We start from the raw sequence: 19,041 nt of genomic DNA on the forward strand, positions 1-19,041 counted from the left end.
GGTAAACAATACGATTGTTTCTTAAATCATTGGGCGTTTACTTTACGAATCAACAACCCTCGAGTTTACAAATTTTCTTTCTTTTTTTTTTTGTTCTTCGGGTGACTATTTTAGGGGTTGAACGTTGCCCTCGTCGATCTTTTACGATTTCCAACCCCAAATAATAATAATAATAATAATAATAATAATTATGCGAAACGTAAGAACCTCCTTTTTTTTTTTTTTTGTTTTTTAAAACCGTAAAAAATTTTCTAAAAGTTTATCGCACATCGTTACCATCATCAGCACCCCCCTCGTCATCCCCCCATTGCTACCCCCCCATCGAAACACATCATAATTCTTTAAGCTTTTTTAATGCGTTAACAATTTCCCGGAGTAAAAGGTTTTGGTTAAAAAAAAAAAAAAAAAAAAACTCGAAACATAATCACATTACGTCATCATTAACATATCGTTTCCGGTTTTCCTTAATCGTTACCATTATTATTATTATTATTATTATTATTATTATTATTATTGGGTTTTATTTAATGTAAACAAAATGATTAATTTCTAATTGAAAATAATTAATTATTATTATTATTATGATTGATTAATTAATGATAATATAAAATTTTTGGAGGAAAATTTTTCTCATCCACGTGACAATAACGTTTTTTTTAGAAATAAATTTTTCCAGTGATAACATTTTTTGTTTTGGCTCCAGAATTTTTCTCACAAATAAATAATTAAAAATTTTAATTTGTAACGATGAGTCGGTGTTTTGATAATTATTATTATTATTTTTTTTTTCGGTTGTTAATCGGTCATTAATACTCTTGAAAAAGGAAAAGAATAAAAAAGTTTTTGTTGTTGTTATGGTTGTTGTTGTTGTGGTTGTTGTTAGAGATTCAAGTTTATTCGTTTGTGGTTGTTCTATTTTTTTTTTTTTTATGTTGTTTTGAAAGTAATGATGGGAAACATCGAAAATATTGTTTTTATTTGAATTCGTTCACCTTTATTATTATTATTCTTCTTCTTCTTCTTATTATTATTATTATTATTATTATTATTATTATTATTATTATTATTATTATTATTATTTTGTAAATTTAGTTGTTTAATTAAATACCATTTCCGGTTTTTTTTTAAAGGGATGAAAATTTTTATTTTACAAAATGAAAAAATTTTATGTTAAAAAAAAAAAAAATTTATAAACTTTCTAATAATAATTAGTTTTCGGTTGGGGGCAGGGGAGGAGGGGAAATCGATAACAATAATGATGATTAATGTCACGTGATATGAATCCAGCGAAGAACGAGATGACGACGACAACAACAACAACAACATTTGTATAAACAACATAAGGATTTATTTATTTAAAAAAAAAACAATCTATTTTTGTTTTTTCTTCTCTTTTTTTTTTTTACCTGACTTTTTCGTATTTGAATAAATAATAATAATAATAATAGTAATAATAATAATGATGATGATGATGATGATGATGATAAATATGCAAAAAAATGACGAATCAAAAAAATTATTGTGGTAAATAATTTTTTTTATTATTTTTTTAAATACAAAAATTAATAATTTATAAATTTTTTTCTTTTTTTTTTTAGAAAAGTGAGGGAGGAGGAGGAAGAGAAGTTAACGATTAAATTATTATTATTATTATTATTGCGTTTTAAATAAAATTTACCATAATAATAATAATTAATACGATATATGAGAAAACGGAAAAAGATTCCAAATTAAAAAGTGTATAATCCTTTTTTTTAAGGAAACCTTTCCGATCCTTTCCGAAAAAGAGGGAGGAAGTGGGGGGGTTTAAGGGAGTACACTTAACACAAATAAAATAATAATGATAATAATAAAGGTAAATAATGATGATGATTTTTATACACTTTTATCGACTTTTAAAAAAACTCGCACCTGAAAAAAAAGGAAAAAGGAAATTTTTTTTTCTTAGTCACATTTTTTTGTTTTTAGGTGTCACATAATCCTTGTGTGGTCTGGTTTGATTTCTACCCCCTTTCCCCACCCCAGCTTCCCCGTAAAAAGTGGTGAATTGTGGCTAATTAATTCCAAAAATTTAAATCTCCCATAATATTTCTAATTAATTTACCTTTCGAGGGAGAGAAGAAGATACTTTTTTTGTTATTTACAATTCAAAAGAATTTTTAAACAAATATATATTTGATTTATTGTTTTATTCGTAAAGTTTTCTTTTAAAAAAAAAAGAAAAGAAAAAAGAAATGACATTTTTCTCTTAAAGCGATGATGTTGTTTGTGCAATCGATCGTCAAAGTTTGAATTGTTTGTTTTATAGTCAACGTTTGTATCGAACGAAAAAAAAAGGGAAAGATAAAACGTAGGCTTTTAATTTTAGCCCTCTTTGAAAAAAAAAACAATAGTTATAATAATAATAATAATAATTTTATTTATTTATTTTTAAAATCGATTTATCGTTTGTATTTTAAATCAAATTTACTTCGAATGCATTTTATTTTAATAAATTTTAATTCGATTTAAATCGTATTTTTTTTTGTTTTTAAATATTTATTTACGTAACATTAATTTTAAAATATTATTTATAATTTTTTTTTTTACATTTTCAATCTGAGAAATATTAAAATTTATAAAAATATTTAAAACGAATGATTTTAATTTGTATCACGTAGTTAGGTTCGATAATTTTGCGTAGTGGCGACATTTTTCTCTTTTTATAATTTGGCGGTAAAACAGATTGTCGTGACTTTGACAAACTATCTGCCATCTATCGGTGTAAATGTTAAAACGTATTGCGCGTCCGTACTCAGATCATTCCAGTTGTCACAAGCGAAGCCATGGTAAGTAAAATCATAAATTTTTTTTTTTTATAAAATTCAATTTTTAATTATTAATATAATGTTTTATTATTTCATTTATTTAAAAGTTAAATGTTTGAAGTTAATTGTAATAATAATTTTGTGACTTGTCATGTATTATTGGTAATTTTATTCTTTTTTAAACATTTACAAAATTTGCCCAAGCTACCGGCACGTGGTCGACAAGCATTTTCAAAATTTGAAATTCTTCAAAAAGTTTTAATTATTTATTTGATCTTTTATATTTATATGAAATATTTAAAGTAAAACGTTTGTCCTGTTAAGATTAATTAATTTTTTTAAGGATTCGAGAATGGAAAATGTTGAAATAAATGAAAAAATTCTCAGGTATGAATCGTTCATCAATGATGTTCTTAAAGAAGATTTGAAATTAATTCACGGTCAATTGGAAAAGAAAAATACTGACATTGCAGAATGGGTTCAGCTAAAAACCGTATTAATAACCCTTAATGAAAATGACATGATGGATGGCTTCAAAACGAAAATGGACATTGGTACAAACGTGTTTGCTCAAGTAAATGTTGCAGATGCTTCTAAAATTTTAGTAAACGTAGGATGTAATCTATACGTCGAGTTTACCATAAAAGAAGCATTAAAATTTACTGAGCAAACAATAGAATATTTAAATAAGCAAATTAAGATATTAAGAACGACCAGTGCTGAAATCAAAGCGAGAATTAAATTGGTTCTTCATGGAATTCAAGAGCTTTCTAACATTAAGTAAATGCATGTGTCGAATATCATGTGAGATGAACCCAAGAAATAGACACAAGTAGGTAATTATCAATTTGTAAAATTGTTAATTTTTTTTATCGAATGTCTATTTTAATATGTAAAAAATAATAATTATTGATTTTTCCAACTCATTTAGAATCTGAATATGAAACTGCAGCTTCTAAAGTAAAATAATACTTAATAATGAGCGTCCACTGTAATATGAGAAGTAGGAAAAAGCATGTTATCAACTGTTTACAGTAAGTTAGAATTCTTTTTATTAATAATCGAACTTGATATCATAACTTGATAGTTTTATTACTCTTATTGTTTTTCAAAAGCTATTCAGATTTTTAAAAGAATTCATTTAAATTTTACACATTCTACTACTTCACTTAATAACTTAATTATTTACTCGTATGTTTTTGGTTTTTCAGGTGACAGTTATCACGTCTGAAAACAAATTGAAAATTTGAAAATTTTTCCAGAATTTAAGAAGTTTTTAATTAAGGTAAATAATTTATTTTATTATTTCTATTATTGTTATTATTATTTTCACTTTTAAAAACGACAAATTGCTAAATACTTGTCGAAGTTTTTGAACATTTATTCTAGGTTTCGATCTGATTCCTTAGGAATAAATGTTCGAATACTAATGTTGCTATCTATAAAATTTTCCTAGCATAAGTTGCAAGCTACCATTCTTCTTCCATTTTGTTTTCTTTGTTTTCCTCTACTATTTGCTTTGCTTTTTTGAGAACTACTCTTTTTGTGATCTTTTCCTCCGTTACTAATTCTGCTTGGGTGCTAAGATGGAGTGCTGTCAATGGTATTCCATGTAATTTCTCATCCTAACAATGGCATTTTCACACGCCGCTTCTATTTGGTGTATTTCTCTTCCCCCATTTTTCCTTCTGTCGTACAATCCATCAACATCTGCTTTTGGATTTAAGGCGCCATTCATTGTTAGTATCTTCTTGTTTGTCGATCTAGTTGTAATATTTCCTCTTTCATCCAATCTACCAGGCCAAAACTATATTCCACTACTACTGAAACTGCTAATGTGCCAATTGCATTCATTTTATTCTTGTCATTCAGTTTTGACTGTAATATAAGCCTCAATCTTTAAAAGTATTTTCCCTTTATTTTGTTGTTCGCCACACAAAAATTTCAAATTCAGTTGAAAGGAAAATTTAAGTTCATCAACTTTCCTCTGACAATGGTAACTCTGGCACATATTTCCAGACCAAATTTCATGTTAATGTCGGAGGAAAAAGTTTGAGCCGTCCTTAACATTTTATTTAATTCCTTTTTGTTTTTCGCATAAATTTTCAAATCATCCAAGTACAACATATGAGGTGACTTTCCTATCTCCTGGCACCAGCTCATATCTATGATGTTTGATATTAAGCTGCCTGCCTGGACAGAGGAATTAAGGACGTGCAGGGCAAAAGTGGCGACAGCGAATCTCCTTCTGAAAAATTCCCCTTTTACTCAATACTTATCTCGAAAGTGTTGTCTTGCACTTCTGGATGGGTGCACCAATTTTTTATACTCTTCTCTTTAATATATTTTTAATGGTTCAAGAATTCATTCGTGAGGCACACTATCAAAAGCTTCTTCATAGTCGATCCATGTCATGCATATAAATTCTTTCATTTTTGTTTTGCATTGACCATGATCAACTTATTTATTAATAAGACTTCCACACGACCCTTTTCCACGTTCATATTGTTCAAGGGGAAAAACTTTAATTTTTTCCAAATGCCCATAAATCTTTATTATTATTATTATTATTATTATTATTATTATTATTACTTTCTTTTGTTTTTACTTTTGAACTTGACAAGTTTCTTTGTGCTTGTCAAAGTTTTTGATAAACTCATTGTTATTCTTATCATTTATATTATGTTTTCCCTCATTGTTTAATTTCACATCAGCAAAAGAATTTTATGTTTTAAGATTTTCTTTTAATATTTACAGGTGCCCACATTTTGATTTGCATCGTCGGGAAAATAGTGAATGGTTGATGATGTCGGTGGTGGTATTTTTTATTATCCAGAATATCACATACACGAACACGTGGTTTCTTTAAAAACTGGGGAGAACAAAAAATTTGGACATCATAAAAAAACGGTAAATTATACTCAATTACTTTAAAAAATTATTTGATGGTTGAAAATATTATTATTATTATTATTATTATTATTATTATTTATATGATGTTTTATCATTTTCGGTTGTTTACAATACGAATATGATAAAAATTAATAATAATAATAATATTCGATTTGATTACGAAGGTTAAGTCAAGTCAGGTTAAATCAAGTCGGTCGTGTTAAAAATTCAAATCCGTCGTTCGTTATATTTATTAATTTAATGTAAAGAATTTTCTGGGGGGAAGGGGGAGGGAAAAGCGAGAGAGAGAAAGAGGGGGGAAAGAAAACGTTATTTAATTTTTTCAGTCATTACATTTTTTTTTAAATTTTTTATTTAAAAAGAGTCTCAAGTGTGCTGCTGCTTTCAAAGACGTTTTTTTTTTTTTCTTTTTATTCTTTCTTGACGTCAGGAAAATTTTGAATCGTTTTATTAAAATTAAAAATCAAACGTGAATGAACGAATGAATGAATTGTTGGGAATTGTGAATATGATAACTTTTTTTTTTTAGTTTTGTTGGTTGTCGTTGTTTCGTGGGGAGTAAAAAAGCAAAAAAAACAAAAAGAAAGGGTCAGAATAAAATGATGAAAAAAAAATGGGATAAACCCTCGGGCACTTCAACCGCCGCACTTTTTTTTTTTTTTTTTTTTTTTTTTTTTTTTTTTTTTTACATAAATCTGAAACGTTTATGTACATATATATGTATATACGTATTCATACATACATATATAAAATACGCATTTATTTATAAATGCATAAAAAATTTTTTTTTTTTTTTTTTTTTTTACGAGGAAGAGGGATTTACGTTTTATATATATATATATATATATATATATATTTTATATTTATAGTCGTCGGTTATCGTTTCGAATATTTTTTCTCATTGCCCAAAAGTTTTTATTTTATTTTATTTTATTTTAATATTTATTTGTGGGTGTGTAAAAAAAAAAAAAAAAAATTCAAGGAACGCCGGGGGGAGAAGCGGGGGGAAAGGTCCTTGCTAAGGTTTGGACAGGTTTCTTTCGAATTAAATGTGTCTCAATTTCGAATGAATGATTAGGGAAAATGAGGGAAAACGAAGGTTTAGGTGGGTAAAATACGCTCCTGAAAGGACTAAAGGTTCACGTTTTTTTTTTCTCTCTCTCTCTCACAAAAGTTTTTTAAAAAACAAAAGGAAAGGAAAAAAAAAAAAAATTAACGTCAAAATTTTTTAATTTTTTTTTTGTTGCGTTTTACGAATTTACGTGTGGAAGGTTTTTCGGTCAGGTTCTTTCATTTTTTTTTTTTTTTTTTATTTAATTTTACTTGCTGCTGCGCTTATTTATTTTTATTTTTTTTTTATTTTCTCTTTCATGCCTCTCGTTTATATGATTCATAAAGTAAATGGGAAAAGAAAAAAAAAATTTTTTTTTTCTTTTTTTTTTCCTTTTTTATTCCGCGGGCGCTTCTGAAATAATTAAGTTGAAAACATTAAATATCATGACAGCTCTCAAAAGAGGGGGATGAAAAAAAGAAAAAAAAAGAAAAAAAAACTGTATGATAAAAAAAATTCAACTTTTTTTTTTTTTTTTTTTTTTTTTTTTTTTTTTTTTTCGTAATTTCTGCTGAGGGAAATAGAAAAAAAAGAAGAAAAAAAAAGATTTAAGCTACTTATAACGTATTTTCCGTTGGCTGAAAAAAAAAGAAGAAAGAAGAAAACCCCCCCTTCCCCCCGACTCGTGAATTTTTTAAGGGAGGAGGATTTACTTTTTACTTTTTTTTTTTTTTTTATTTCTTTAAAACTTTGACAGGGTTTTTAATTTTCCTTTTTTTCTTTTTTTTTTTTTTGTTTAAAAAATTTCATTTAAAGTTTAATTTTTATTTTGTGTGCTCCGACCCTCCCTTTTCCTCCTCTCCCCTCCCATCCAAAAAAAAAAATGATTCGGACACGTTGACGACGTATAACGAAATAGTAAATGTAATTTTTGGAAAATTATTTCGGAACCTCGGGAAAGGAGTCGGGTTTTATTATTATTATTATTAAAAAGCGTTAAAAGGCATGTTTTTAGCAAGTTTTTTTTTTTTTTTTTTTTTTTTGTTAAAGGCTCCTAGGTTCGTCCATCGATCAGGTTTTCGCACGTTGGCTAATTGATTTAGAAAAAGTGAAGGAAGGGGGAAGGGTGTTTAGCATGTAGTCTAATGTCTTACGATTTCGTAATATATAACTATACCTTATCGCGTTATCCAAACCTGTATGCGGCGGTTACTTGAGGTATTGTTGTTGTTATATATATATTTCGAAACCAGATATTGTTCTTATCGTTTATCAGACGTCGAGCGAGATAAAATATCACAGGAAGACATTTTTACTGATATTGAATGGTTTCTATGTTTTCGTGTAGGTTGTTGTCGTTTGAAAAGTTCCCTTCCGTAGAAAACTCGGTTGTTTTTACTGAATTTCTGATCGTTCACTTTTTTTTCTGTTTTATTATTATTATTATTATTATTATTATTATTATTATTATCAAAATCTAAATTCCTTAGTATTTATTTAATACCATCCACGATGGTCGACAACTCAACAGAGTTGTAAATTCGGCGTTGTTTTTTATCCTAAATACAGACCCGAAAAAACCTCTAGCAGACGATCTTGCTTTGATCATCTTCGATTTTTCGGTTACTTTAAAAACATTTTTTCTTCTACAGCTACGCAGCTATACCTGGTACTGTTTTGTAGGACACTGTAAATTTCTTCGTGGAATGTCAATAGTTGTAGTAGTATCGGTTGCGATGTTCCCTCTCCGAGGTTAAATAATTAAAAAAAAGTTTCAAAATAACCGTTTGAGCGGAAAGCAATGACCCAAGATCGTTGTTAGCCTTTGGTCGAGGGGTGGAGAGGGAAGGGGGGGGCAAGGAAAATTATTCGTTGCGTATTTTTTTAAAACGTCAAATAAAGGGGTAAAATTCGATCCGATTCATTTTCTGATTGAAGTTTCCAGTTTATTTTATTAAATCTGATCGTGAACGTAGCGGCGAACTCGACACTTGTTTTTAACTTTTTCCTTGGCATTTTATTTTTGTTTTAATTTTTGGAACAAAGGAAAGAACTTCAATATAAAACCACGCGTTACATAAAACCGTTCAGATCGAACTTGACCCTGCAGGGAAACTTTCTGCAGGTTTCATTTCATTCACAATATCTAATTCATTATATTTTTTAGGTAAAAATAAACGTTATTAAAAACTTTTCCCATGATATCGATTAATCAAATTTTTTTTTCTTCTCGAAATTCAGGAGATTCAACAATGCATCAACCAAAGCCTACATAATTGTTTGGAAAAGCTTCCGTCTACGACTGTTTGATTGGGATTTAAAATCTGGACAACTTGAGCTGGAATTAATTCAATTTCGATTTTGGAACAGGCACGGCAGCAACACAAGGTAAAATTTCATTCCTTTTAAATTTCAAACGAGGTGTTGGAAATCTCATGCGTATATGCCTCTTAAAACTTGAGGCATACGTCTCGGTGGTATAGAAGTTCGACTTTGATCATTGTCTCAGTGATGCTGTCATCATTGAAAAAAGAACCTTGTAAATGAATCCCAATGTTAGTTTGATAACGTTTGCCGTGGTTATTTATTATTTTTTTTTTAACAATTTGCCTTGCACAGAGTTTTAATTTAAATAGTTTTTGTTTGAAATTTAATTCTTTTGATTTTACTTTTGCTTCGGTTTTTTTTTTAATGTCGCGTCCGATATAGTTAGTCGATTCGTTGTTCCTTACCGGACAAAGATTTTTTTTTTTTCGCTTCGCATACTGGTGATGAGCAATAATTAAAACTTACAATCCCGTCCTTTCCGTTCCCTCACTCGGAGTCTTGTTGTAAATGTGAAAAATTAATAATCAACCTATGACAATAATCCTGAGAGCGACAATAATTACTGTGATTGACAGTGAGAAATTTAAAGTAAGTTTAAGCCCAACTCTAGTTTAAGATATTACCGACATTGCGAGGATGTCCTCTTTCTCTAGGAGAGCCAGGCCACCTTTACAGATGACAAGGAGTCGAAAGGCAGCCTCCTCCGCCGCTACTTTCTTCTCCCCCTGTCTAGCCGAGCGAAGCAAGAGCATGCCTCCCTCGTTCTCCCTGCCTTTTGCTCCCAGCCTTCTCCCCGAGGCGTGTCGTCTTGTGACCATTCCCCTCAAGTCTTGAGTCAGTTGCTTCAGGTCTCCAGTTTGCGAGATTGTGGTGAGAACACCGGACGTCGCGGCGACCCCGCCCCCGCCAGGCTCTACATTGGCTGACACGCGGATGCTGCTCCCCTAACGTTTCCTCCCGCGTTCCTGGTATCGGATCCCCACTGTATGGGCCTACCCCTGACGGCCGGCGCCCCGCACGAAGACCCACCGAGCCGGTGTTGAGCCGGCCGGCCAGCCTCCGAGCAGGGAGCGCAGCGGATTTTGTTTGCGCATTCTCGCGCCCGGTGCCCCTTCTCTCCGCACCTGAAGCAGCGGTCTAGCGCCGTGTCTCCCCTTTCCCTGACATTGGGACAACGCGAGCCTACATGCCCCGGATGTAGGCACCTAACACAGATGGTCCTGCGTTTCGGCAGCAGGACCAACTTCGCGCGCACCCACCCGACGACGATCGCGCCCGCCTGCAAGAGGACGGACGCGACGGCCGCCGGGACGGATGCGTATACGGAAGAGTAGCGTCGTGAGCCTCCGCCGGTCGGGAAGCGCACAGAGATGTCCGATGTCGAGCACCCCCCTACCCTCGCAAGTTCCGCTGCGACCATCGACGACGTCGCCGTCTCGCAAAGACCTTCCACGCGCAGATCGACTCTCCTTTCGGGGCACGAGGCCGTAACCCCCATCGATCCTACTACGCTTTGGATTCGTGCGGCCAGTTCTGCCGCCTTGGCCGTCCTATTTTCCCCCCGTATTTCTAGAACCCGCCCTCCTGCCGCTGACGGACGAATTCTGAGGGAGCTAATTCCTATCTCGGAGATGTTGATGTTATTCCTCGCCGCGCTTAACACCTCCGAAAATGTTGTTATGGATCTCGTTACTCGAGGAATTCGGTCTTGCTGATTCGTAGTATGCTCGCAGTTGATTTGGATATTTAATATAACAAAATAGACAAATTCCGTCTAATACATTATATTAACCAGAAATATCACTAATTACACTACTTATCAGTTAAACACTAAATATAATATAAGTGAAAACAAAAGCTTTACTACTAAGTCCAATAATGTAGAACAACCACGTCGAACTTGATTGACAGACGAAACTCCAGTGAATCCATCCCGTGGTGTCGAGGCCCACTATTTATATGTTCCGTCTATCGCTAGTCATTGTTCATTCACCAGCAATCAAGATTAAATAAGAAAACAAAAGAATAATTGTCCAGAAGCGAAGCTTCCAGAAATGCTGACCATGTGTTTACGATGTGAATGGAGTCATTGTTCTCCAGACATGCTGACTTTACGTTTACGATGTGAATAGAGTCATTATTCTCATTGATTTATCAAAAAATATACCACATTTGATATGGGTTCATAACAATGTTTTTTTCCCCGTTTCATTCTTGAGGACCACCGCGGCGGTTCGCGGTGGTTTTACACTTGACTTTTTCGGTGCCGGCTTCGAATTCGGCGGAGCTTCTTCATGATTCTTTTTCTGCTTCCTCCGCCTTGTTACCACAGTGAATTCTTTGTTACGTGTCGTAGTCGTCGCTGTACATGGCGGCAGCGACGTTTTTTCGGCCTGAGCACGATCGGCGACGTGGTTGCATCCCGGGATGCAACCAGGTTGACCGTGTCACACCCAGCTTCCTTCGTAGCTTTTTTCAGGATGGGCGTCTTCCACGCTTCTCTCTCCGCCCTTAATTGTCTGCCGTTGGAGTGCGCCAGACTCAGTTCTTCCTTTAGTTTGGCGACACGATCATCGGCCGAAGAGTCCGACAACCGCGACGCCAACTCTTGCGCTGCAGCCAGCAGCAACGTAATACCCTCTTTGATAGTTTTCGAGTGGCCGCCCTTCAGGTTGGAACTTCCCCTGACGGCGGTCAGTGCGCAGCGAGCTGCGTTTACCGCCGCCTCGAGGATGTCTTCACCATCCAAGCGGGCCAGCCCTCCTCTTCTGATGACGGGGAGTCGGAAGGCCGCCTCCTCCGCTGCTGCCTCCTTCTCCTCCTGTCCAGCCGCACGAAGGAGGGACATTCCCCCCGCCATCTCTCTACCTTTGGCGCCAAGCCTAACTCCTAAAGCGTGGCGCTGCGCAACTATACCACTGAGATCACTGGTAAGTTGCGATAGTTTTCCCTGACCTAATTCTCTTATTTCTTCCATGAAAATTCCTGATATTGAAGGAAAAATTTAAACTAACCGAAGTCTAAAGGTCTAAAGTAACCGAGGTCTAAAGAACTTAAAAAAAAAAAAAAAAAAAAAAAAAACCAGGTATGCAACCTGGAATACACTGAAATAACAAAGGTTATGCAACCAATATTACGGAAATTGCAAGGTATGCAACCTAAAGCACAGAATAAAAGAATTTAAAAAAGGGAAATTTTCGGCCTGAAATCCAAAAATGGATTTTGACGGGTTCTGATGACGGGATCAAAATCGGGTAATTCAAACAAAAAAATTTCGAAAAATTCTCAAAAATGACCGAGTTATGGGCCAAAAACCAATTTGGCCGAAAAAATAAAAAATTTTGCCGTCTTAAATTAACGTTTGGAGTCCAAAAGAAATTGTGAGACCCAAACTTTTTTGAAAAACTTAAAAAAAAAAAAAAAAAAAACGAAAACTGCAGGGAATTTAGCCTCGTGTCTGTTTAAATTCGTAGCCCGTGTATATCGGGTGGTAATCCTTTTCCCGAGTATCCGCGACGTTGCCCGAATAAGTACGCACACAGTAATATATCGGGTGGTAATCCTTTTCCCGAGTATCCGCGACGTTGCCCGAATAAATACGCACACAGTAATAAATTCCTATCGGAGATGTTGATGTTATTCCTCGCCGCTCTCAACACCTCCGAGAATGTCTTTTCCCCCGTTTCATTCTTGAGGACCACCGCGGCGGTTCGCGGTGGTTTAACGCTTTGTTTTTTCGGAGCCGGCTTCGGTGCCGGATTCGGATTTGGATTCGGCGGAGCTTCTTCCTGGTTCTTCTTCTTCTTCTTTTGCTTTCTCCGCCTGGTGAACTTGGGCAAAAAATGAGTCGTAATAATTTTGGGATTGATTGAAAATTGCGAATCTAACTGAAAGTTGCGAGTTCCGACGGGTATGATGAATTTTGAATTAATTATTTGTGAAAACTAATAATTTGGGGAATTTTGGTTAATTAATAATAATTTAATTTGGCCGAAAAAATGGTTTGATTGAAATTTGAATGAAGTTTGAAAATTGGGAAAGATTGGGAAAAAAAAAAAAAAAAAAAATTGAGAAATTGAATTTCGGGGAAGTTAATGAATTTTTAAGATTGGGTTTGAATTTGGAAGTTAATTGATTAATCGAACTTGAAATTTTGCGGGAATTAATGAAATATTGAGATTTTAAGGTAATTAATTAGGTATTAATCGGATTTGAATTGGGATAATCACAACACTGAAAAACACCGAATAAAATCAATGATTTTTACTTAAATTTTTTGGGTTATTACACCGCGTCAAATTTTTAGAAAATGGAGCGAACTCACCCATTTTTCCAAACGTTTCGCCGATTTGAACAGCTATCGGCATCCTCAGTGGAGTCTTGCGTACCTGTGTACTTAACACTTGCACTATCAAAACAAAACTGAATGAAAAAGTTTGAAAGGCTTATTTTCGTTTAATTTTGTAAGCCCAGGTAGGCTGTTTTCCGTAATTCAAAAGGTTAAAAATTATTTTTGTAAAGATTTTAAAAAGGGAAAAAAGGAAAAAAGGAGAATGAATGGCATCATTGACTGGCTAATAAGATTATTAGACAGTCAATGATGCCAGGGATGTCCCGGGGGGGGGGAGTTAGTTCGTTATTTTTAAGAGGGGGGACCATATGGGATTGAGTTGTGTCCCGGAGTCCCTGTTGAAATTTAACGGGTGTTTCAGGATCTCTATGGCCTCCAGAAATGGTAGATGTGAGGGATCGGGGTTCTTTATCAGTACTGATGTTTTTTGAAAATCAATGTTATGTTTTTCAGCGATGGCGTGTTCCGCCACCGCTGATTTGTCCGGTTGGCTTAGCCTTAAATGACGTTCGTGCTCCTTTGTTCTAGCACGAACTGAGCGGGACGTCATGCCAATATAGACTTTTCCACAGTGGCATGGGATTTTGTATATTCCTGGGTAATCTGTAGGTGGGAGGATGTCTTTTGGGTTGTTTAATAAATTGGCGATTTTTGCAGTGGGAAGGAACACTGTGGAGATGTTCCTTTTGGTTAGCAATTTGGCTATTCTGTCTGTGACTCCCTTTATGTAGGGTAGGAACACTTTATTATTGTGTTTGTGATTTCGGTCAGTGTTGTTGGGTTTTGGTTTTTTGGTGGTGGGGGATAAGGCTTTTTCTATTGACCGTCTATTATAACCGTTGGCTTGGAATATGTGTTTTAGGTGAGTTATTTCTTGATGAATGGAGTCGGCGGATGAGATTGATTTAGCTCTGTGGAAGAGTGTTTTCATAATGCTATTTTTTTGAGCTGGATGATGGTTTGAGTCGGCGTGGAGATACCTGTCCGTGTGGGTGGGTTTGCGGTAAACAGAGTGGGAAAGTTTTCCGGATTGGAGTTTCTTGACTAGGACGTCAAGAAAGGGTAGCTGGTTGTTATTTTCTATTTCAAAGGTAAAGGAAATATTTGGATGGATGGAGTTGAGGTGATTTTGAAAGTCGTGGAGGAGAGAAGAGTGGTGTGGCCAGATCACAAAGGTGTCATCCACATAGCGGAACCCCAATGGGAGGGTTTGTGGGTGGCAGAGTTTAAAGCCGTTTTTTCTAGATATTCCATGAAGAAATTAGCCATGATGGGGCTTAGGGGGCTTCCCATGGCTAATCCTTGTTTTTGGGTGTAGAAATCATTGTTGTAACGGAAATAGCATGAGGAGAGGACATGTTCAAACAGGTTAAGGATGTTTTTGGGAAAGTGAGGGGAAAGTAGTTGTAGGGTGAGGGGGATTGGGACACTGGTGAACAGAGATTCAACATCAAAGCTCACTATCAGGTCGTTGGGGTTAACAGTGATTCCTGATAAGATTTTTATGAAGTGCTTGGAATCTTTAATATGATGAGGTGTGTTCCCTACTAAAGGGGTCATTAATTTTGATAAGTGTGATGCTAGGGCATGTGTGGGTGAGTTTATCGCTGATACTATGGGGCGAAGTGGGACATCTTTTTTGTGTATTTTTGGTAGGCCATAAATCCTTGGTGGTAAAGAATGTGTTGTGGAGAGTTTGCGGATAAGTGATTTATCCCAACCTGAACCGCGGGGGAAGAGCTCTGCGATCACTTCGGCGAGAAACTCCTCCGTCATGCCGGCCGTCAGCGGTCCCGACGAACCCCTCAGTTTGTTAGTCACGAGACGGAACGGAAGACCCCACGGATCCGAGTCCGCTTCGCTCAAGAGTTCCTTCCAGCATCTCTCCTTAGAACTCCATATCGCTCGTCGGACCCGAACCCGGGAAGCCCTCCACACCGCCTTAAAACGCGCGAGTTCGTCGTCGTTCGCGATGTCCTCGTAGCGTCCTCCCCGTTTGATCAGTTGTCTTTTTTTGGTGACGAACTGGCGACGAGCGAGACAGGACTCCTGCCACAATTCTCCTATCTCGACCGTCCACCAGTACTTCGGCCGTCTTCGAGTCGTCGAGCGCGAGCCGATTCTCTTCATGCAGGAGTCCGAGATCCGCCTTAAGTCGTCCCGAACTCCCCGCGCCATTTCGTCTGCGCTTCGTCTTGCCGGACCGGGAGCAACGTCATCCCTCCAGACCTCGGCCGCGAGACATTCGGCGAGCCGTTCGTCATCGAGCGACCGCAGACTCCACCGGGGCGGGACGACGCGAGGCCTGTCCGACGAGGAGGCAGTCCCCCCCCGAGCTCCGAGGATCCCCGAACGAGAACGCCACGTAGGCGTGATCGCTGAGGGACTCGAAGTCGGAAAGGACCCCCCAGTCGGAGACCCACGCCGCCGTCGAACCGGATGAAATCGTGAGATCGATCGTGGACCCGCCGGTGGATCGCACACACGTCTTGATACCTTTGGCGTTCCACACGATGAGATAACGCTCGTCTAACCACTGTCTTAATAGCCGGCCGCGCGCATTAGTCGCGCAACCTGTCCACGATGTGTGTTTAGCGTTGAAGTCCCCGGACATCAGAATCGGACGCGAGTTCCCCAACCTGTCAAGCTCCCTCGAAATCGCCCGCAGCTGATCTTCGAATGCTCGCAGTGGACGATTTGGCGACGCGTATACCGATACCAAGACCGAGTACCCCCAGCCTGTGATGACAAAGTCGACCCCACGGAATAATTCCCGAGGTCTCGGACCCGGCGCCGAGCTCGAGAAGAAGATCGCGGCCCCGCCGTCTTCGGACACGAGCCAAGTACCGGCAGAGCAACCCCCTCCCCCCGACGGAACGACGTGGGGTTCCGAGATCATCGCGATCCCGACGCCCCACTTCCCTATCAAGTTAAGTAAGAGATCTTGTGCCCCTTTACACCTGTTTAAGTTTATTTGAAGAAACCTAGCCATGCTCACGGAGAACTACCGGTGGAGCCGTTCGTACCCGGCTGACGCGTGGAGGGTGCCCCCCTAACGCTTCCCCCCGTGGTCCCGGTATCGGATCCCCATCGGATGGGCCTACCCCTGACGGCCGGCGCCCCGCACGAAGACCCACCGAGCCGGTGTTGAGCCGGTCGGCCTGCCTCCAAACAGGGAGCGCAGCACATTTTGTTAGCGCATTCTCGCGCCCGGTGCCCCTTCTCTCCGCACCTGAAGCAGCGGTCCAGCGCCGTGTCCCCCTTCTCCCTAACATTGGGACAACGCGAGCCTACATGTCCCGGATGTAGGCACCTGACGCAGATGATCTTGCGTTTCGGCAGCAGGACCAACTTCGCGCGCACCCACCCGACGACGATCGCGCCCGCCTGCAAGAGAACGGACGCGACGGACGCCGGGACGGATGCGTATACGGTAGAGTAGAGTCGTGAGCCTCCGCCGGCCGGGAAGCGCAAAGAGATGTCCGATGTCGAGCACCCCCCTACCCTCGCAAGTTCCGCTGCGACCATGGATGACGTCGCCGACTCGCAAAGACCCTCCACGCGCAGATCGACTCTCCTTTCGGGGCACGAAGCTGTAACCCCCATCGATCCTACGGCGCTTTGGATCCGTGCGGCCAGTTCTGCCGCCTTGGCCGCCCTATTTTCCCCCCGTATCTCCAAGACCCGCCCTCCCGCAGCTGACGGGCGAATTCTGAGAGAGCTAATTCCTAACTCGGAGATGTTGATGCTATTCCTCGCCGCTCTCAACACTTCCGAAAATGTTTTTTCCCCCGTTTCATTCTTGAGGACCACCGCGGCGGTTCGCGGTGGTTTTACACTTGGCTTTTTCGGTGCCGGTTTCGGTGCCGGCTTCGAATTCGGCGGAGCTTCTTCATGTTTCTTTTTCTGCTTCCTCTGCTTTGTTACCACGGTGAATTCTTCGTTACGCGTCGTAGTCGTCGCTGTACATGGCGGCAGCGGCGTTTTTTCCGGCCTGAGCACGATCGGCGACGTGATTGCATCCCGGGATGCAACCAGATTGACCGTGTCGCACCCAGCCTCCTTCGTAGCTTTTTTCAGGATGGGCATCTTCCATGCATCTCTCTCCGTCCTTAATTGTCTGACGTTGGAGTGCGCCAGATTCAGTTCTTCCTTTAGTTTGGCGACACGATCATCGGCCGAAGAATCCGACAACCGCGACTCCAACTCTTGTGCCTGCTTTCGGGCCAACGCGAGTTCGTTTACCAGCGCCGCCACGCGCACCTCGCCCTCGGAGTCCGCGAGTCTCCCCGCGAGCTCCCGGACGGCCGCCATGACGAACGCGACCCCGTCTTTCATAATCTTCGCGTGACCGCCCTTGAGGTTCGAAGACCCCCTGACGGCCGAGAGAACGCAGCGAGCCGCGTTCACCGCCGCGTCGGTGATCTCTTCCCCCTCAAGGCGAGCGAGACCCCCCTTCCTGATAGCGGGGAGGCGGAACATGGCCTCCTCCGCAGCGGCCTCCTTCTCCGCCTGCCTGGCCGCCCGGAGAAGGACCATGGCCTCCTCCTCCGCTCTTCCGCGCTCCTCCAGCCGCGGACGCCCTTTCGGCCTGGAGGAAATCGTGATCCCCCCCAGGTCCCTATTCAGTCGCTCGAGGTCTCCCCCCGGGCAACCCTCCTCGCTTACGGAACGCGAACCCGTTCCCGAACCCGTTCCCGAACCCGCACGCGGAGTTGGCCTTGCAGTGGATCTCAACATCGCGGCAGAATAGGGGACGTGGAAATGATGATGTCAAAACGCCGATTAGGCAGCCTGCACTACTCTGGGGCGAGGCAATACGCGAATTACCGGTTATGCACGGATAGAAAAGTTCCAAAAAGTGGCCAAATTTCGGCCAAAAGTCAATTTTCCAATTTTGGTGGGGGGTGATACTAGAGGGCAAATGGGGGAATTTAAGCCTAAAAATTCTAGAAAATTTTAAAAAATGGCGGAGTTATGGAAGCAAAACAAAATTGGCCGAGAATTGAAAAAAATTTTGCCCTCTTAAATTAACGTTTGGGGTCCCAAAGAAATTATGAGACCCAAACTTTTTTCAAAAAACTTAAAAAAAAAAAAAAAAAAAAAAAAAAAAATACTACGGGCAATTTTGCCTCTAGTCGTTTTTATTTCGGGTGTTATTTTAATTCGGGGGACCCGTGCAATTGGGGGGTTAATTATTTCCCGAGTATCAGGGGTATCTGCCGCGACGTTGCCCGAACAACAAATACACAAATACACAGAAAATAAAAAATAATAAAAAAAAATGAAATAATAATATTTTTTGGTCTCACCGTTTTAAATCCTCGCTGAGGCGATGTTTGCACTGTGGTAGTTCGTCGAAATATGACCAACCTGCCAATAATTATCGCAATAAACCCCGAGTGAGCTTAAGGAGGAGACAGGGACTCTCGGTGTGGTTGCGCCTATCCTGGGACTATGGGTAACTAATGTCAACCTATCCAGGCGAGATCCGGCACGCGCGGGTGCCGAGAGCCAGACAAAAGGGGAATTGTTCTTGGATTTCCTCGCTATCGGACAGGAAATGCAAAAGAGACAAAATAGCGAGGAAT

General features: G+C 39.0%; 2 protein-coding genes across 2 annotated transcripts; one reads left to right on the plus strand and one right to left on the minus strand.

Annotated features, from left to right (window-relative positions):
- Positions 1 to 2,918: 2,918 nt before the first annotated feature.
- Phum_PHUM546100 (uxt, putative) lies at positions 2,919 to 3,591 on the plus strand (the record flags this gene model as incomplete). The annotated part of the gene is made up of 2 exons (XM_002431712.1): positions 2,919 to 2,969; positions 3,151 to 3,591. The coding sequence occupies 2 exons, from the start codon at positions 2,919 to 2,921 to the stop codon at positions 3,589 to 3,591; spliced, it is 492 nt and encodes a 163-aa protein (XP_002431757.1).
- Positions 3,592 to 13,727: 10,136 nt separating this feature from the next.
- Phum_PHUM546110 (uncharacterized protein) lies at positions 13,728 to 14,381 on the minus strand (the record flags this gene model as incomplete). The annotated part of the gene is made up of 1 exon (XM_002431713.1): positions 13,728 to 14,381. The coding sequence occupies one exon, from the start codon at positions 14,379 to 14,381 to the stop codon at positions 13,728 to 13,730; it is 654 nt and encodes a 217-aa protein (XP_002431758.1).
- Between the last annotated feature and the right edge of the window lie 4,660 nt (positions 14,382 to 19,041).

This window comes from Pediculus humanus, genomic scaffold (genome assembly GCF_000006295.1).
Source record: "Pediculus humanus corporis 1103172108293 genomic scaffold, whole genome shotgun sequence".
NCBI classification, from domain to species: Eukaryota; Metazoa; Arthropoda; class Insecta; order Psocodea; family Pediculidae; genus Pediculus; species Pediculus humanus.